Source organism: Orcinus orca, chromosome 1 (genome assembly GCF_937001465.1).
Source record: "Orcinus orca chromosome 1, mOrcOrc1.1, whole genome shotgun sequence".
NCBI lineage: Eukaryota > Metazoa > Chordata > Mammalia > Artiodactyla > Delphinidae > Orcinus > Orcinus orca.
Genome location: NC_064559.1, coordinates 27,639,742 through 27,659,374, shown reverse-complemented (window position 1 = coordinate 27,659,374; position 19,633 = coordinate 27,639,742). Strand labels below are relative to the sequence as shown.

Below are 19,633 nucleotides of genomic sequence, written 5' to 3'. Positions count from 1 at the left end.
ACTCCTCAAAAATGAAAAAACACTATAACCTAAACTGTAGTTCATAAGATGTCAGCTGATTGATTCTTGATACTGTTCTTACGTTTTACCGAGGTAGGAAATTACTGAGGTAATTTTCATAATTGTGTGTGTTTCGAGTTGGGGATGAACATTTTCCCCTAACTCCTCATGTTTCCTTCATTCAATATTTCTTCCAGCCTCTGCCCCAAGGGACATGGAGTACCTTAACCACGTTGTAAATTGGTGAAAAGTTAACTGGGGAGGTCTGACTCAGCTCTTCCCTCCTTCCTCCTGGACTCTGACTTGCCGCCGGGAAACAGGAGTTTTCCTTTAATTTTTCATGCTGTGCTCTGGAAGGCTTGACCTCAACCAGTGCCACTCGGGCCTGGGTGTCGCCTGCCTGATTCTGCTGTTCAATTAGCCAGCTCATTTTGTCTGCCATGAAACTGTCTTCTAGGTTATCCTTTGTTAGTTTAAAAGCAGCATTTTGGTTTCCATCGTTTTATTTCTCAAAATGTTTAGGACCTGAGCACAGGGAGAAGGATGTTATTTACTGTTTTCCTTTGCAACCCCAGTAGTATGAATTTTGTATTGACATAAAATAAAAGTTTTCTTGAGTTCTGAGAAAAATATCATTTTTAACAATCTGAGAAATGGTCTCCTTGATCAAATTGAAAAAACTATTTTAATCCTTTTATCTCAGTACTCTTTCCACTAACGATGCTGTATTTATTTGGAGAAATCAAAGAAGCAGCCATGCTTAAGAAATTTTATCAGATCTGTTTCAGAAATACATTTCACCCAGGATTGCTCCTCGGTTTTGAATTACAGTGCACTTATGATAAAGTTCTTAGTAGCTGTAAAGTAGCTAAATTTTGGCGAATCATAAACATACCATGTTTTCTCTCACACCATATCAGACCTGGAAATAACACTAATTGAAATAATCTGCTCTGGCCCCACTAAGTCTTGGTAGTAACTTTTGGGAAGTAGGCAGTGGCTTACACTCGCAAGGGGTGTTCTCTGCTGCCACGTATTCTCTGTGCCTTCTTTCACCCCTTATCTTCCCAGGGTCCGCCTCCTTGCCCACATATCCTTGGAGGATAACTTGCACTTCTGGAGGCTTATCGGAGAATTGCTTTAGCAAAGTTTTCAGGGAGGGCACCCTCCTGGCCAGTCCTCAAATTAGTTCATTAATTCTTTTTATATGGCAATAAATGAGACAGTTAAGATTTTAAGAAACAGGTATCAATTAGTTTTGTTTTTTTTTTTGGTAATGAAATCTTAGTTTTCTGCTCAAGGTAGTCTTGTATTAATCACACATATCAATTGCAGAAATTTCTTAGCTTTTTCCTCACAAGATCCCTTTTCTTGATTTATTTCCTTTGTCCAAGTATTGGAAATTTCCCTTTTTTTTGAAAACCACTGCTTCTCTCCTTTCTCCAGGTGACAATACTCCTTTTCTTATACAATTACACTGAGATCCAAGTATACCTCTTCATTTGCTATTGGGAACATTAAGCAGCAGGTTCCCTTCATATTCCTGTAGAAATATCACAAGCTAGTAAGCACATAAACAGTACCTTGAGGTAGCTATTTTCCAGGTTCTATATTTTCCTTTAGTCATTATTGTAATTTAGATAAACTATTTATTGAGAATAGAATGGTTCAAGCTCTTGTTGTGATGGAGAAGCATTGGCTAAACAGCCCAAATTCCCTGACGAATGAAGCAGGGTTATCCAAGGGTCCCCGACACATTCTACCTCTTAGTTCTTCTTGAGTGAATAGGCACCAGTTCCAAAGCAAAGTAAATCCTTTACATATACAAAGCAAAATAAAAATAAACTGGTAACACGTTGGCTCAGCCACACGGTAGAATTCAAAATGATGACATGTGGTCAGTGACTGCGGGTATGGGAACTTTTGCCATTGGTTTATGTAAGTTTTCAAATAGTTGCTAGTTTTTGTAATATATTTGGCTCTTTGAACTTACCTACTTTCCTTCTGTAGCTTTTCTAATGTCACGTACAATTGTTCCACATTAGTTTGCTTGAGATTGAGATGATCTACAAGCTGAATTCAGTTTCATTTTACATCAACTTATTGCATCCAAAAATGCCCCTGGTCCTTAGAGCTTTTGACTCAAAAGCTACTTTTGAACTGCATTGTATTCTTTATTAAGCTAATCAGTTGGGTGCTTTTTATTCCCCTGAAATATTTTTCTTTTAAACTGTGGTAAAGAACACATATCATAAAATATACCATCTTAACTGTGTTTTAGGTTATTCCTAGTTTTAAAGTTTACCGAACACTACCATTTGTAGTGTTAAGTATATTTGCATTGTTGTGAAACAGATCTCCAGAAATTTTTCAATTTGGAGAACTGCAACTTTGTACTCATTAACCATTCCCCATTTCCTCCCCCACTTATCCCTGGTAACTACCTTTCTACTTCCTATTTTGACTACTTTAGACACCTAATATAAGTGGAATCGTACAGTATTTTCGTCCCTGGGTGACTGGCTTCTTTCACTTAACATATGCCCTCAAGGTTCACCCATGTTGTAGCCTGCAGCAGAATTTCCTTCATTTTAAAGGCTGCATAGTATTCCATTGTGTGTATATACCACATTTTGTTTATCCATTCAATTTGCATTTGGGTTACTTCCACCTCTGGGCTATTGTGAATAATGCTGCTATGAACAGGAGTGTACAAATCCCTCTTTTCGACTCCGTTTTCAGTTCTTTTGGAGATCTACCTAAAAGTGGTATTGCTGGATCATATGGTAATTCTATTTTTGATTTCTTTTGAAGAACCACTATACTGTTTTCCAATAGTAGTCACTGTGGGTTGCATTTTACAATCCCACCAATGGTGAACAAAGATTCCAGCTACTCCATGATCCCTGCCAGCAGTTGTTGTTTTCTGGTTGTTTGTTTGTAGTAGTTTAGAGATATCACATTGTGATTTTGATATGCATTTCTCTGATGATTAGTGTTGTTGAGAATCTTTTCATATGCTTGTTGGCCATTTGTATGTCATCTTTGGTGAAATATCTTCGTTTGCCCATATTTTAATTGGGTTATTTGATTTTTTTATTGTTGAGTTGTAACAATTCTTTATATACTCTAGATACAAGTTCCTTATTAGATATATGATTTGCAAAATTTTTTTTCAGTATGTAGGTTTCCTTTTCACTCTGTTGATTGTGTCCTTTGATGAACAAAATTTTTTGTTTGATGTAATCCCATTTTGTCTAATTTTTGCTTTTGTGCCTGTGCTTTTGGTGTCATATCTCATAAATCATTGCTAAATCCAATGTTATGAAACTTTACCCTATGTTTTCTACTAAGAGTTTTATACCTTTGGGTTGAATGTTTAGGACTTTCATCCAGTTTGTGTTAATAAATGCATAGGGTGTGAGATAAGGGCCCAACTTCACTCTTTGATATGTTGGTATCCAAACACCAGTTTTCACAACACCATTCATTGAAGAGACTGTCCCTTTCCCATTGAGTGGTCTCAGCACCCTTGTTAAAGATCAATTACCCAGTTACATGGGGGTTTATTTCTGGGCAGTCTATTCTATTACGTTGTTCTATATATCTGTCTTTATGCTGGTTCCACACTGTTTGATTATTGTAGCTTTGTGATATGTTTTGAAATTGTGGGTGTTGGTGAAGGGGGGTGTGCTTTTAACTTGGATCTTTATAGGCTTAAAGGCCACAGGCTTCACAGGGCACTGACAATGATGTTAGATGGCTTAATCCACTTGTTGGACATAATTCCTCAGCCTAATTTTAGAACTTTCTAGTCTTTCCTCACTCAAGGGTGTGATCCAATATATGGCCCCACCATTCCTTAGTATATGTTTCAGTCCATTAGTTCCCTTTTTCCTCTGTCAGAAAAGCAGTTTGATCCCTTCCCTAGGAAACTGCTAATCTCTGTGTAGAGGCAAACTGCTAATCTCTGTGTAGAGCCCACTCTACACAGAGTGGGCTCTGTGTAGTGCGTGGTCCCAGACAGCAATGCAAAGGGTTATCAGACGATCTCTAAGTTGTTCCTTTTCACTAGATGAATAATTTATATTCCAGTTTCTAATTCAGGTGAACTGAAGTGATAGATCTAGCCTTGAAGAGTATAGCAAAATGATTAAGAGCACAAACTCTGAAGCCAGACTACCTATGTCCAATCCTGGCCATCCTCCTGGTGGACTATCTACGTGAGCGCTCAGCCCCAGTTTCCTCATGGCCATGAGAGTAGTGCCTGTTCATCTGTTCTTAACGGTTGTTGTGAGGTTGGATGAATCATTCCTGCAGTGTTTAGAATGGTGCCTGACACCTGGTATTTAATCTTTTATTATTCATACTAATTCATGATTAGAAGTAAGAAGTAGAGATGTGCAGGGCACTGGCCTCTAGCGCTCCCGGGGCAGCCAGCTCCTCTCTGGCCACCAACGCTGCAGGACAGTCCTGGCATCAGTTATCACAACCCAGTACTCTGTTCTTTTCAGCCTCTATGGCTTAAAGCCACCATGTATTCTGGGGATAAAGGAGGGTATTTTGCCTTTCCTTTTTTGTGAATTCCTTTCTTCAAATTGTAGCAGAACAGTACCACCTTATACTGTAAAGCATTTGTTTTAGAGTCTCTTTTTCTCCTACAATCCATCCCTTTCTCAAAAATCAAACATGAATTCACTGCACCATAATCTGAGACACATACCACATTTAAATTGACTTTATATTGATTACCGATGATCTGTGATAAATCAAACATGTCTGTGATCATTATCTTAGGATGATATTTCCTAGGAATCTTTGTTTTATCATATAAATATATCTGCACATCTATTCAATATGTTCAACAATATATCAGCTATTTCAACATGCCCAGAAGTGATGAGCATATTTTACAATAAGTCTGGGGGACATTTTATTTCCAGGATCGATTTGATTAATATTTAACAGGTGATTTTCTTACAAATAATGGTTTAGGGTCTTAAGTGAGTAAGTGCTTTTTTTTTTTTTTTCTAGAAGAGAGACAAAGCTGCAAGAATTATTCAGTCAGCTGTAATCAATTTTCTAACTAAACGACAATTCAAAAAGGAGGTCAACGCAGCATTGGTCATTCAGAAATATTGGCGAAGACTCTTAGCGAAGAGAAAATTATTAATGTTAAAAAAGGAAAAACTAGAAAAAGTTCAAAATAAATCAGCATCTGTTATTCAGGTATAGTATTCGAATTTTTGAATTTAAAAGGGTTTAATGACATTTTTAAGAAAGTAAAATATGATAAAGTTTTAAATTATTATATTTTAGGCTTCTATATTTTATGTAGTACTTAAGCTTAACAAATATTTGATACCTCCCTGCTACATGTAAAACTCTTGGCTGTGTTCAGCATAAGGGTCAAACAAATCGAAACACCTCCTTTGCTCTGAAGGAGGGAACAGTCTAATTCTGTACCCCGTGCTGTCTTCTTTGCTTTACATTAGAGGTTTGCAGTCTTGCACTGTGGGTCATGCTGGCATACTGTACCCTTCTACCTTGTATATCCGTAAACCCAGCCACACTCTGTTTTGCATCTTTACTATGAGTCCTGGAAATTTTTCTTTGCGGATAACAGTGTACATCTTCCTCTCCAACCCACTTAGTTGGCAAGTGCTGGAAATACTACTTATCATCAGTTTATAGAATGCCTATGTAATTTTTCTACTGAGTAAAAAAAAAAATTAACTTATCTACTTTACTTAATGGACATATTTCTTACATCCAAATGTTAGTCTTTGTTATTACATTCTATTTTAATAACATCAGAGAGGTGTACTATTTAAATTTACCCTATGTAAATGCCATTGAATTTTATCTATTTTATAAACTTGGAGATTTGTTTCTGGCTACTACTACTGAAAGTGAGAGATTCTGATTTAATAAATTCTCTTTCTCTGAACCTTTTTTTTAATGTGGAATATTATGCATAAAAAATTGCACAAAACACAAATGTAGAGCCTAATGGTTTTTCACTAAGTGAATACTTACGTAACCACACCCTAGGTCAAGAAATAGAATATTGCTAGCCTCTCAGAAGGCATTTCTCAATCAGTTAATCCCCCAGCCCAGCCGAAGGTAACCATTATTCTAATGTATGCTAATCATGACTTTTTCCTATACATCTTTCTTAAATGCTCTAATATTGTCTTGCCTGTTTTTTGAATTTTACATAGAGGGGTTCAGACAGTGTGAATTCTTTTATTGAACATGAAATTTGTGGAGATTTATCAGTATTGTTGAGTGTAACTGTGATTTAACTTTCATTTTATAATATCCTGCAATTTATTTGTCTGTTCTGTTGTTGATGGACATCTGGCTTTCTCGTTTTGAGCTGTTATGACTAAAGCTTTTATGAACGTGCCTTTTGGTGTGAAATATATTCACTCTGTTTGGCATATACCTACGAGTACAACTGTTTGTCTTAGAGTATATATATTTCAGTTTTAGTACATACTGCCAAGGACTTTTCTAAGGTGGTTATAGCACCACCAGCTGTTTATAATACTTGGAAGTTATCTCTTTAATTTTAGCCATCCTGGTCACCATTCTGGTCGTTGTGTGGTGGTATCTTAGAATAGATTTAATTTGCATTCCCTTGATAATGAATGACATTGAACACATTTTCATATTGAAAGTCTTCTTTCATGAAGTGTTTCTTCAAGGATCTTTTTTTCCGTTTCTTATTTTGATTTTTTGCTTTCTTGTGGATTTGTAAGAGATCTTTATCTGTTCTGGTTATCAGACCTTTGTTGGATATGTGGGTTTTAAATGTCTTCTCCCAGACCGTGGTTTATAGTTTTATGTCTTCAGTGAAAGATCTTAATTTTCTTTTATGGTTAGTGGGTTTTGTTTTTTTTTTTTGAACCATTTAAGGAGTGTTTTTTCAACCTAAGGCCTTGAAGATATTCTCCTGTATTATATTCTGAATCCTTTAATGTGTTGTCTTTCACATTTAGATCTCTCTTGAAATTAATTTTTGCATATGATTTGTGTTAGGGACCATTTTTCTTTTTGTATATATGGATAGCCATTGTTTCAGTTACAATTTACTGAAATGACCACACTTGCCTCATTGCTGTGCTATCTTTAATTATTTTTTATTTTTATTTATTTTTGGCTGTGTTGGGTCTTCGTTGCTGCGTGCGAGCTTTCTCTTGTTGCAGTGATCGGGGGCTACTCTTTGTTGTGGTGCGCAGGCTTCTCATTGCGTTGGCTTCTCTTATTGTGGAGCACGGGCTCTAGGCGCGTGGGCTCAGTAGTTGTGGCTCACAGGCTTAGTTGCTCCGCGGCATGTGGGATCTTCCCGGACCAGGACTCGAACCTGTGTCCCCTGCATTGGCAGGCGGATTCTTAACCACTGCCCCACCAGGGAAGCCCTGCTGTGCTATCTTTAGCATACATAAAATATTCTTATATGTGTGGTTCTGTTTCTAGAGTTTTTTCTATTTCATTGTTCTTTTTGTCTACCAGTGAGCCATGTACTCTAGCTTTACAAGAAATCTGGATGTCTGGTAGATAAAACTTTCTTTGTTTTCTTTAAGAAGTTTTTGGCTATTCTAAAGTCCTCTGCATTTTCACACGTTTTGAATCTGAAGTTTAAAAAATATTGGAATTTGATTGAGATTTAATTGAATAGGTCAGTTTAGTTAGAATTGATATCTTTAGCTACTAAACGTGGTATTTATTTCCTATTTATTTAGGCCTTCTTTAAAAGTCTCCTAAAATGGTTTTATGATCTGATGCAAGAGGTCTTAAATATCTTCATTTGTTCCTAAGTATATTATAAATTTTTTTAAATTTAAATTTAATAATTTTAACTTTACGTTGATTAAAATTAAAATTTTTAAATTAACCCTCAGTAAAATGTGCTTTTCTTTTTTTGGTGTGTGGTTCCACAGATTTAAACACACATACACATGTGTTTAAACACAGTTGTGAAATCATCACCTCAATCAGGATACAGAACATTTCCATCTCCCAGAAGAACTGTTGCATTCTATTTCTTTGCGGTCCTTTCTCCCTCCTCACCCAGCCCCAGGCACCCAAGCTCTGCTCTCTATTCCCATAGTTTTGCCTTTTTGAGAATGTCGCATAAGGGAGCCATGCAGTAGGTAAGTTTTGAGACTGGTTTTTTTTTCTCTCTGCAGGATGCCTTTGAGTCTCATCCAAGTTGTTGCATGTATCAGTGGTTTATTCTCCTTCATTGCTGAATAGTATTCCATTGTATGGATGTACCACAATTTGATTATACATTAATCTGTTGAGGGGTATTTGCATTGTTTCCAGTTTTAGGTGATTTCATTCCATTAGGGTAAACAGCTGGGAATGAGATTGCTGGGTCATTTGGTAAGTGTATGTTTAGCTCCATAAGATATCACCAAACTGTATCTAGAGTGGCTTAACCCACTTGTCTGCCCACCCCCAAAGTGTAAGGATGCTAATTGCTCCATATCCTTAGCAACACGGATTTCTATGTTTTTCAGTTGTTCTGATGGATGTGTAGTGGTGTCTTGGTTTTAGTTTCTATTTTCCTAATGGCTATGTATATGTCTTCAAATGCTTAATTGCCTTTCGATTATCTTCTTTATGAAGTGTCTCTCGAAATCTTTTGCCCATTTTTATAATTGAGAGCTTATCTTATTGAGTTTTGAGACTTTTTCTATATTCTGGGTACAAGTTGTTTGTCAGTGATTTGCAACTATTTTCTCTTAATAGGCCTTTTACAGACAGAGTTTGCTGGTCTTTGATCTTGGTGAATGTTCCGTGTACTTGAAAAGAATGTGTATTCTGTTGTTGGGTGGAGTGTTCTATAAATGTCAACTAGATCTACTTGGGTGATGATATTTAACAGTTCTTTTATATCCTAACTGGTGTTCTGTTTATTTAGTCTTATACCAAGAGAGCAGTATTTAAGTCTCTAACTATAATTGTGGATATATCTTTCTCCCTTTGGTTTTATCTACATGTATTTTGAAGATATTTTGTTAGGTGCATACACATTTGGAATTTTTATGTCCTCTTGGTGAGTTGAGTTTTGTTTTTTATCATCATTTTTTATCATTGGTGAGTTGAATTTTTTTTAATCATTTTTTATCATTGTGTAATGTTCCTTTTTTATCCTTCAAAATTTTCTTTGCTCTGAAGTCAACCTTGCATGCTCTTACTATAACCACTCCAGGTTTCACTTGATTATCATTCGCAGGGTATATTTTTTTCCTTTCTTTTACTTATTATTTGCTTACATCATTATATATGGCTTAAAGTCTTGACAGCATATAGTTTTTATGTTTTGAAATCTCTATCTTTTAATTGATGATTTATACCATTTATATTTCAGATATTTATCAATGTGCTTGGATTTGGGTCTATCATTTTATTGTTTCGTTTTCTGAATGTTCACTTTCTTTCATTCTTCTCTTTCCCCTTTCCTGTCTTTTCAATTATTTGAATACATTTTAGTGTTACGCTTTAGTTTATCTTTTTTCTTTTTAGTTATTATTTTATCCCCTTGTACAGGGGTTTGGTTATTTGGGGTTTGTTTGTTTGTTTGGTTGGTTTTTTGCCTTTTTTTGGTTGCTATAGGCATTTCAGTATACAAAACTTCTAATCTACTTAGAATCAATATTTTATCCCTTTAAATGGAATGTAGAAAACTTACCACTATCTAGGTCCCTTTGCTCCCCCCACTTTTATGTTTTAGCGGTCTTATTTATTAAACCTACATACAAATAAAATCATATCAGGCAATGTTATAAGTTTTGCTTTCAATCATAATAAATATTTTAAAGAGTACATGAGAATAATATCCTGTTAATGCAGATACTTTTCATTTCTGTAGCTTTGCTTTCTTTTTTTATAGTACGCTTTTTGCAATTTATGAACATTGTAATTAACTAAAGTCCTTAGTTTCCATAGGTTTCACTCTTTATGTGGTATAGTTGTGCTTTGACAAAAATCCTGCCCTAAAAATCCTTTCTGCTTTACGTATTCATCTCTTATCCCTCTGCAAAATCCTGGGCAACCATTGATCTTTTTACTGTCTCTATACTTTTGCTTTTTCCAGGATGTCCTATAATTTGAACTCATCAATATGTAGCCTTTTCAGATAGGTTCTCTCACTTCACAATATGCGTTTAAGTTTCTTTTATGTCTTTTCCTGCCTTGATAGTTTGTTTCTTTTTATTGCTGAATAACATTCTATCATATTGATGTACCACAGTCGTTTTTATCCTTTCACCTATTGAAGGAGGTATTGGTTGCTTCTAATTTGGGGCCATTATGAATAAAGGTGCTATAAACACCTGTGTGCAGGTTTTTCTGTGGACTTGGTTTTCAACTTCTTTGGGTAGGTACCTAGGAATGGGATTGCTTGATCATATGACAAAACTATATTTAGGTTTGTGAGAAACTGCCAAACTGTCTTCCAAAGTGGCTGTACCATTTTGCATTCCCACCAGCAATGAGTGAGAGTTCCTGTTGCTCCACTTCCTGGCCAGCATTTGGTGTTGTCACTGTTTTAGACTTTACCATTAAAAATAGATGTGTATAGGCATCACATTGCTGTTTCAATTTGCAATTCCCTAGTGCATTTGATGTTAAGCATCTTTTCATATGCCATTTACAATCTGTATATCTTCTTTGGTGAAGCATTCAGATATTTTCCCCATTTTAAAATTCTTATTGCCCATTTTTGAATTCTTTATTGGAGTTTTAAGGGTTCTTTGTATAACTGGATACAAACCCTTTATCAGATTTATACTTTATAAATATTTCCTCCTAGTTTATGGCTTATCTTTTTGTTCTGTTAACAGTCTTTCATAGGGCAGATTTTTTTTTTGATTTTAATAAACTCTGACATCAATTTTTTTCTTTCATGGATTATACTTTTGACATTATATGTAAAAAGCCATTGCCAAACCCAAAGTTACTTAGATATTCTATTGTTATCTCTCAGAAGTTCTATAGTTTTGCATTTTACATTCAGATCTATGATCTATTTGAGTTAATTTTTGTGAAAGGTTAAGAGTTAGTGCTTGACTCACTTTTCTTTCATATGGATGTCTACTTCTTCCAGTACCACTTGTTGACAAAACTATCTTTTTTTTTTTTTTTTTTTTTTTACAGTACGTGGGCCTCTCACTACTGTGGCCTCTCCCATTGCGGAGCACAGGCTCCGGACGCGCAGGCTCAGCGGCCATGGCTCACAGGCCCAGCCGCTCCGCGGCCTGTGGGATCCTCCCGGACCGGGGCACGAACCCGTGTCCCCTGCATTGGCAGGCAGAATCTCAACCACTGCACCACCAGGGAAGCCCGACAAAACTATCTTTTATCCATTCAGTTGTGTTGTTTGTTTGTTTATCAAACATCAGTTGACTATGTTGCATGCGTCTATTTCTGGGCTCCTTATTCTGTTCCATTGACCTATTTTTCTATTATTTTGCCAGTATCACACTGTCTCAATTACTGTGGCTTTATAATAACTTTTGAAGTTGTATGATGTTAGTCCTCCAACTTTGTTTTTCTTCACTATTGTATTTGCTATTCTGGGTATTTTGCGTCACCTTATGTACTTTAGAAGCAGTCTGCCAGTGTCCACAAAGTAACTGGATGAGATTTTGATTGAGACGACATTGAATTGATAGATCCAGGTGGGAAGAACTGGCATCTTAACAAAATCCAGCCTTCCTATCTATGAATATGATATATCTCTATTTATTTAGATATTCTGTGTTATCTTTCAGCACAGTTTTGTAGCTCTGACAGATCTTGTGCATATTTTGTTAGATATATTCTTAAGTATTTCTCTTTTTTTTGCTAATAATGTTAATGTTTCCATATTCTACAAATTTGCTATAATTGCTTATTCCAGGAGGGTTTTTTTGTCATTTCTTTGAATTTTCTACATAAATGATCATGTCATCTATGAACAAAAAAAGAGTTTATTTCTTCTCTGTCTGCATAGCTTTTACGTCCTTTTCTTATTGCATTAGGCAGGACCTCTAGTAGATGCTAAATAGGCTTGGTGAGAGGATACATCCTTGTATTATTCCTGGTCTAAGAGGGAAAGCATTTAGTTTCTCACCATTAAATCTGATGATAGCTGTAGGTTTGTGTAAATGTTCTTATTATACTGAGGAGGTTCCCCTCTACTCTTTCTTTGTTGAGACATTTCTTTCTCTTTTTTTCCCCAGTCATTTTTTTTCTTTCTTGTTCAGCCTAGAGAATTTGTATTGATCTCCAAGTTCATTGATTCTTCTGTCATCTCCATTCTGCTACTGAGCCATGCCAGTGAGGTTTTTTGTTGCTGTCGTCTTGGTTATTGTGTTTTCAGTTCTAATATTCCCATTTGGTTCTTAGTTGTATCTTTGATGGTTTTTTTCTGAGACTTTTAATCCTTCCATTAGTCCCCGCCACATCTTAGCAATATTTGGAGTGTTTTGGACAAAGGAATGGTCTTATTGCGAGAAGAACGTCCAGAGCTTGATGACCAGTAGCCAGGATCCGCTTGAGACTTTGTAGCTCGCATGTTGCTGGGATAACTAAGGAGTTAGGGAATGTGGGGTGGTTGGGAAGGAAGCAAGAGGAAAAAGCTTTATTACTTCTCAAGTCTTTCCAGAATCCTACTTTTTAACCATGTATCTATAATTCCTAAATTTTATTCTTAATGAAAATACTGACTCAGAGAGTGCTGTGACTCAGTGATATTTCTCAAAATCCTGTGTTGATGTTACCAGGCCTGTAACACAGGGTCCCTCCTATAAACAGTTTTCAATCATTATAAGATAGCTTAGCAACCTTGATAAAAGGGGAAAATATAAGATCCAGAGATACATTCATAGGAAATTACTTAGAATCAATAGATAGCAGAATATTACTATAGTTTCATTTTAAATCTTCTAATATATTATTCTAATATAGCATAAACTTGTTTATATTTCTTATGTCTCCTGAATACAAATGCCATATAAATATCATTAGTTTGGATTGGCTACAGTTGTATCAACACAGAAACTAAACTATAAACAAAAGAGATAAGTATCTTCTTTAAAAATATATTGCTTTTAAAATTAATGTCTTTGTTTTTAAGCAAAATGTTAGAAACGTTAATACTTTCAAGGGTGTTAGAAAGATGTGTCTATTTTACTTTGTGTCCTTTCTTACCTTTTTCAGAGATATTGGAGAAGATATTCCACTAGAAAACAGTTTCTGAAGCTGAAATATTATTCAATCATCCTGCAATCTAGGATAAGAATGATCATTGCTGTTGCTTCTTACAAACGATACCTTTGGGCTGCAGTTACAATTCAGAGGCATTGGCGTGCTTGTTTAAGAAGAAAGCAGGATCAACAGAGATATGAAATGCTAAGATCATCAGCCCTTATAATCCAGTCTGCGTTCAGAAGATGGAGGCAACGTAAAATGCAGCTACAAACAGAAGCTGCAATAACACTGCAAAGAGCTTTTAGAGAACGGTGTGTCAGGAAACAGGTTAAAGAAGAGAAAGCTGCCATGGTCATACAATCCTGGTACAGGATGCAGAGAGAATTACGGAAATACATTCATATTAGATCTTGTGTTGTCATCATTCAGACAAGATTTCGGTGCTTTCAAGCCCAAAAGTTATATAAAAGGAAAAAAGAGTCTATCCTCTCTCTCCAGAAGTACTACAGAGCATATCTGAAAGGAAAGGTTGAGCGCACCAGCTATTTGCAGAAACGGGCTGCAGCCATCCGACTACAGGCCGCTTTCAGGGGAATGAAAGCTCGTAATTTACACAAACAGATCACCGCTGCTTGTGTCTTTCAGTCATACTGGAGAATGAGACAGGACAGACTTCGATTTCTAAACCTTAAGAAAAATATTATCAGATTGCAGGCACACATAAGGAAGCATCAACAGCTACAGAAATATAAGAAGATGAAGAAAGCCGCCCTTGTAATTCAGATTCATTTTCGAGCTTACATTTCAGCCAAGAAAGTTCTAGCTTCTTACCAGAAGACACGATCTGCTGTCATTGTTCTGCAGTCTGCATTTAGAGGGATGCAGGCCAGGAAAAAGTTTATTCACATCCTCACATCTGTTATAAGGATTCAATCATATTACAGGGCTTATGTTTCCAGAAAAAAATTTCTGAGGCTAAAAAATGCTGCAGTGAAGTTACAATCCATCGTCAAGATGAAGCAAACTCGTAAACAATATTTACATTTAAGAGCAGCTGCACTAAAGAGAGAAGAACACATGCGGGCATCTTGCATCAAACTGCAAGCTTTTGTCAGAGGGTACCTGGTTCGAAAGCAAGTGAGGTTGCAGAGAAAAGCTGCTGTTTCACTACAGTCTCATTTCAGGATGAGAAAGATGCGCCTGTACTACCTGAAAATCTATAAAGCAACTGTTGTCATTCAGAGTTACTATCGTGCATACAAAGCGCAGGTCAATCAGAGGAAGAACTTCTTGCAAGTCAAAAGAGCAGTTATCTGCTTGCAGGCCACTTACAGAGGTTATAAGGTACGCCAGCTAATCAAACAACAATCTACAGCTGCTCTTAAAATTCAAACTGCTTTTAGAGGCTACAGTAAGAGGATGAAATATCAGTCTGTGCTTCAGTCTACTCTCAAGATTCAGAGATGGTACAGGACACACAAGACTGCTTCTGACATAAGAACACATTTTTTAAAGACAAGGGCAGCTGTGATTTCTCTACAGTCCGCTTACCGTGGCTGGAAAGTTCGGAAGCAGATCAGAAGGGAACATCAAGCTGCAGTGAAGATTCAGTCTGCTTTCAGAATGGCCAAGGCCCAGAAAGAGTTCGGGTTGTTAAAAACGGCAGCATCCGTCATCCAGCAACATCTGAGAGCACGGGCTGCAGGGAGGAGGGAACGGATGGAGTACACTGCGCTCCGCCTTGCAGCAGTGATGCTCCAGTCCACGTGGAGGGGCAGAGCAGCGAGAAGACAGGTTCAGAAGCAACACAAGTGTGCTGTCCTCATACAGTCCTGCTACCGAATGTACGTGCAGCGAAAGAAGTGGAAAATCATGAAAAAAGCGGCTTGTCTGATTCAAATGTACTATCGGGCTTACAGTACTGGGAGAAAACAGCATCATTTGTATTTGAAAACCAAAGCAGCAGTAGTAATCCTACAGTCAGCTTACCGAGGTATGAGAGTGAGGAAAAAAATAAAGGAGCACCACAAGGCGGCAGCCGCTATACAATCTAGTTACAGAGCTTACCAAACCAAAAAGAAGTACGCCACCTACAGAGCGTCAGCTGTTACAATTCAGAGGTGGTATCGAGATACTAAAATTGCAGACCGTCAGCGTAAGGAATATCTTACTTTAAAGAAGGCGGCTGTGAAAATCCAAGCTGTTTATAGAGGTGTTACAGTAAGAAGACAGACTCAGCACCTGCATGCAGCAGCCACTCTTATTAAAGCCGTGTTTAAAATGCAGCAATCAAGGAGGCGATATCATCAAATGAGATCAGCAGCCGTCATAATTCAGGTAAGGTACAGAGCATATCATCAGGGTAGAACTCAACGTGCAAAGTACCTGACAACTTTGAAAGCTGTTACCATTCTCCAGGCGAGTTTCAGAGGAGGACGAGTTAGACAGACCCTGAGAAGGATGCAGACTGCAGCAACACTCATCCAGTCCCACTACAGAAGACACAGACAACAAGCTTATTTTAGTAAGTTGAAGAAGGTGACAAGAATGGTGCAGCAAAAGTACCGGGCAGCGAGGGAAAGGAACATACAATTTCAAAGGTATAACAAACTGAGACATTCCGTAATCTGCATTCAGGCTGCTTTTAGGGGGATGGAAGCTAGAAGACACTTAAAAGTCATGCACTCAGCCGCGGCTATGATTCAGAGGAGATTTAGGACTTTGATGATGAGAAGGAGATTCCTGTCTCTCAGGAATACCGCTGTGTGGATTCAGAGAAAATATCGTGCAAATGTTTGCGCAAAGCATCGCTTACAACAGTTACTACAGTTACAAAAGGCAGCCCTCAAAATCCAGTCCTGGTACAGAGGGTGGGTGGTGAGGAAGAAGATGCAAGAGATGCACCGGGCTGCTACCGTTCTCCAGGCGGCTTTCAGAAGGCACCGTGCACGTGTGAGATACCAGGCCTGGAGGCACGCCTCGCGGGTCATCCAGCAGCAATACCGGGCAAGCAGGGCCAAACTGCTGCAGAGGCAGCTCTACCTCCAGCAAAGACACTCTGCTGTGGTCCTCCAGGCTGCATTCAGGGGTATGCAAACCAGAAGACATTTGAAAAGGATGCATGCCTCTGCAACCCTGATTCAGAGCAGGTTTAGATCTTTAGTGATGAGGAAAAGGTTCCTTTCCCTCAAGAAAGCAGCTATTTTTGTTCAGAGGAAATATCGAGCCACCATTTGTGCCAAACATCACTTGCACCAATTCTTAGAGTTACAGAAGGCAGTCATTACAATCCAGCCATCTTACCGAAGGCTGATGGCAAAGAAGAAGTTACAGGAGATGCACAGGGCCGCAGCCCTCATCCAGGCAACTTTCAGAATGCACAGAACACACCTTACCTTTCAGACCTGGAAACACGCCTCGATTCTCATTCAGCAACATTACCGAGCATACAGAGCTGCAAAATTGCAAAGAGAGCATTATGTCCAACAAAGGCATTCTGCAGTGGTCATTCAGGCTGCCTATAAGGGGATGAAAGCAAGACAGCTTTTAAGGGAAAAGCACAGAGCTGCTGTCATAATACAAAGCACATACAGAATGCACAGGCAGTATTTTTTCTACCAAAAGCTTCAGTGGGCTACAAAAGTAATACAAGAAAGATATAGAGCCAATAAAAAGAAAGCTCTTCAACACAATGCACTCAAGAAAGCAGCACCCTGTGTCCAAGCAGACTTTCAGGATATGATTATAAGGAGAGAGATTCAGGAAAAGCAGCATCAGGCTGCCATTACTCTTCAGAAGCATTTTAGAGCCTTTAAAACAAGGAGGCACCATCTCCACTTTAGAGCAAAGGTAGATTTTGTTCAAAGAAGGTACAGAACACTAGTTGCAGTGCAAACCCAGGCAGTCATTTGTATACAGTCTTACTACAGAGGCTTTAAGGCACGAAGGGGTATCCAACTCATGCACCTGGCTGCCACCCGAATTCAGTCATTCTACCGAATGTACAGGGCCAGAGTGGATTATCAGGCAAAGAGAATGGCAATTGTTGTTATACAGAATTATTACAGGTCATACGCCAGAGTAAAAATGGAAAGAAAAAAATTTTTGGCCATTCAGAAATCTGTAAGACCTATTCAGGCTGCTCTTAGCGGCATGAAAGTTAGACAGAAATTTAAAGACATGCCCGAAGAAGAAATGGCAGGCCCTGCTACCCAATCTGCATTCTGCTGTCACAGAACTGAAACTCAGTATGAAGCTGGCCAAAGCCCAGCACTTACGGTTCAAAGGCGGTGTAAAGCTTCTCTGGTTGGTCCCTTACAGGAAGCAGAGTATCATTCTGAAAGAAAGGCTGCAGTAACAATTCAAAAAGCTTTTTGTAAAATGGTCACAAGAAGATTGGAAAAGCACAAGCGTGCTGCCGTGCGAATTCAGTCCTTCCTTCAGATGGCTGTGTATCGAAGAAGATTCATTCAGCAGAAAAGGGCGGCTATCACTTTACAGCGGTATTTCAGGAAAAGGCAAACCAGAAAACAGTTTTTATTGTATGGAGAAGCAGCAGTCGTTTTACAAAATCACCACAGAGCCTTTTTGTCTGCAAAACATCAAAGAGAAGTTTATTTACAAATAAGAAGCAGTGTTATCGTTATTCAAGCTAGAATGGAAGGATTTATACAGAAACGGAAGTTTCAGAAAATTAAAGATAGCACCATAAAAATCCAGGTATTTATATATTGAAATATAAAGCTTTCATTCTTTCTTTGGCCAGTATTTCTTAGAATTTATAAAATGAGCTTAAGCAGGTTGTAAAGATTAATACTTAGTTTACGTGGCCTTTTCATTTACCTTCCAAAATGGAACATTTTTGAGGTTGGGCAAAGGGTGCCAAAAATAATTCACCGCAGATGGCACAGAACTGGGATTGTTCTGAGTGTGACACCCTAAGCTTGTTGCAACTAGGGTTGCACAGTTAAAAGCAGAGACCTTGAGACCATCAGGTTGCAGCTGGCAGCTGTGAGCAGATATCGTTTTTGAGAACAGCTGGTGGTGTCCTTGAGTCTGATACAGTTCACGTTCTCAGTGATGTAGGAACATGTCTGAAACCACATCCACAATGGCCACCCGGCTCCACTGTGGATGCCTGAACCACAGTTAATCCATTTTGATTTTTAAATGCATTCTTTTCTTTAATGGTTAAAGCAGATACACAGTATATGTTTAATAGGCCACAAAAGAGGCTGTTCTAGTTAACATAAAGTTCAAATTAAATCCTGTATTAGCCAGAATGACTTGCCCATACCTCAGTGTATGGAAATTTCTTCATGATAATACAGAACGAGAAATGTATGTTGCTGGGAATGCAGAGAAGAGAAACCTAAGCTAGTCACAGTGATTTAAGTTGAGATGTTAAGCTGAAGGATGAACTGGAAACAGCCAAGTAAAATGTATGCAAGGAGTATTCCAGCTGTAGGAGGTAACACGGAGTTCAAAAATGAGAGAGAACAGGTGTGCAATAAAGGGTGACTGGTGACCAGGATGCGATCCATGGAGTGAGATGTGGGCAGCTGTGTAAGACAGAAAAAGTTTAGTCTTTATCCTCTGGACTAAAAGAAGTTCTAGAGGAGTTTAAGTAGGAGAAGAGCAGAATCATAGTTTATTTTTTTAAAAATTACTCAGATGGGATTTCCCTGGCAGTCCAGTGGTTAGGACTCAGCCCTTTCATTGCCATGGCCCGGTTTTAATCCCTGGTCACAGAACTAAGATGCCCCAAGCCATGTGGTGCAACCGAAAAAAAAAAAAAATTACTCAGGCAGGGATGTGGAAGATGGACTGAACTGAATGCTGGGCGGCTAGCCAGGAGACTGCAGGCAGTAGGTCAGGGAAAGTGAACCACCGTTTGACAGCAGGGTTGTCAGGGTCAGTGTGAGTGGAGGATGGGATTGGTCTTGTATAGAGCATAAACAAGGAGCCAAGCCATCTTTATGGCTGAGGTGACTCAGTAGATTGTACCCTTCACTGACGTGGGAACAACGGGAGGAGCCGGTCTGGAGCCCGATGAGCTCGGCCTGGGGTACGTGAAGCTGACGTGACCACCACGCGTCCAGCGGGGCAGCTGCTATGTTTGTTGTAATTCGGACAGCAGTACGGATTTTGGAATTTGACTTCTACGTTGTTGGCATACACTGATAACTGAACTTGTGGGAGATAGGGGGTCACGTAGGGAGAATGCATGAAGTGGGCAAAAGAAGAGGGCCCAGGACTGGAGCCCTAAAGAGCATCAAAATTCAGGGGTGCTGAGAGGAGAAGCCAACATATGGTATTAAGAGGGAATGAAGAAAGCTGAAGATTGTGGTATGAAGAAACCAAGGGTTGAGGGAGGAAGAAAGGAGCGCCCAAGTTCCAGACGCTGCCAGGAGTCAAGGAC

At 38.4% G+C, this 19,633-nt stretch overlaps 1 protein-coding gene across 1 annotated transcript in view; it reads left to right on the top strand.

Annotated features, from left to right (window-relative positions):
* The window catches only part of LOC101270759 (assembly factor for spindle microtubules), a 67,815-nt gene that overhangs the window by 33,401 nt on the left and 14,781 nt on the right, over positions 1-19,633 (top strand). The window contains exons 17-18 of the mRNA XM_012538805.3: positions 5,035-5,229; positions 13,222-17,931. Coding sequence (XP_012394259.1) covers positions 5,035-5,229; positions 13,222-17,931 — 4,905 coding nt within the window. The remainder of the gene's footprint in view (positions 1-5,034; positions 5,230-13,221; positions 17,932-19,633) is intronic.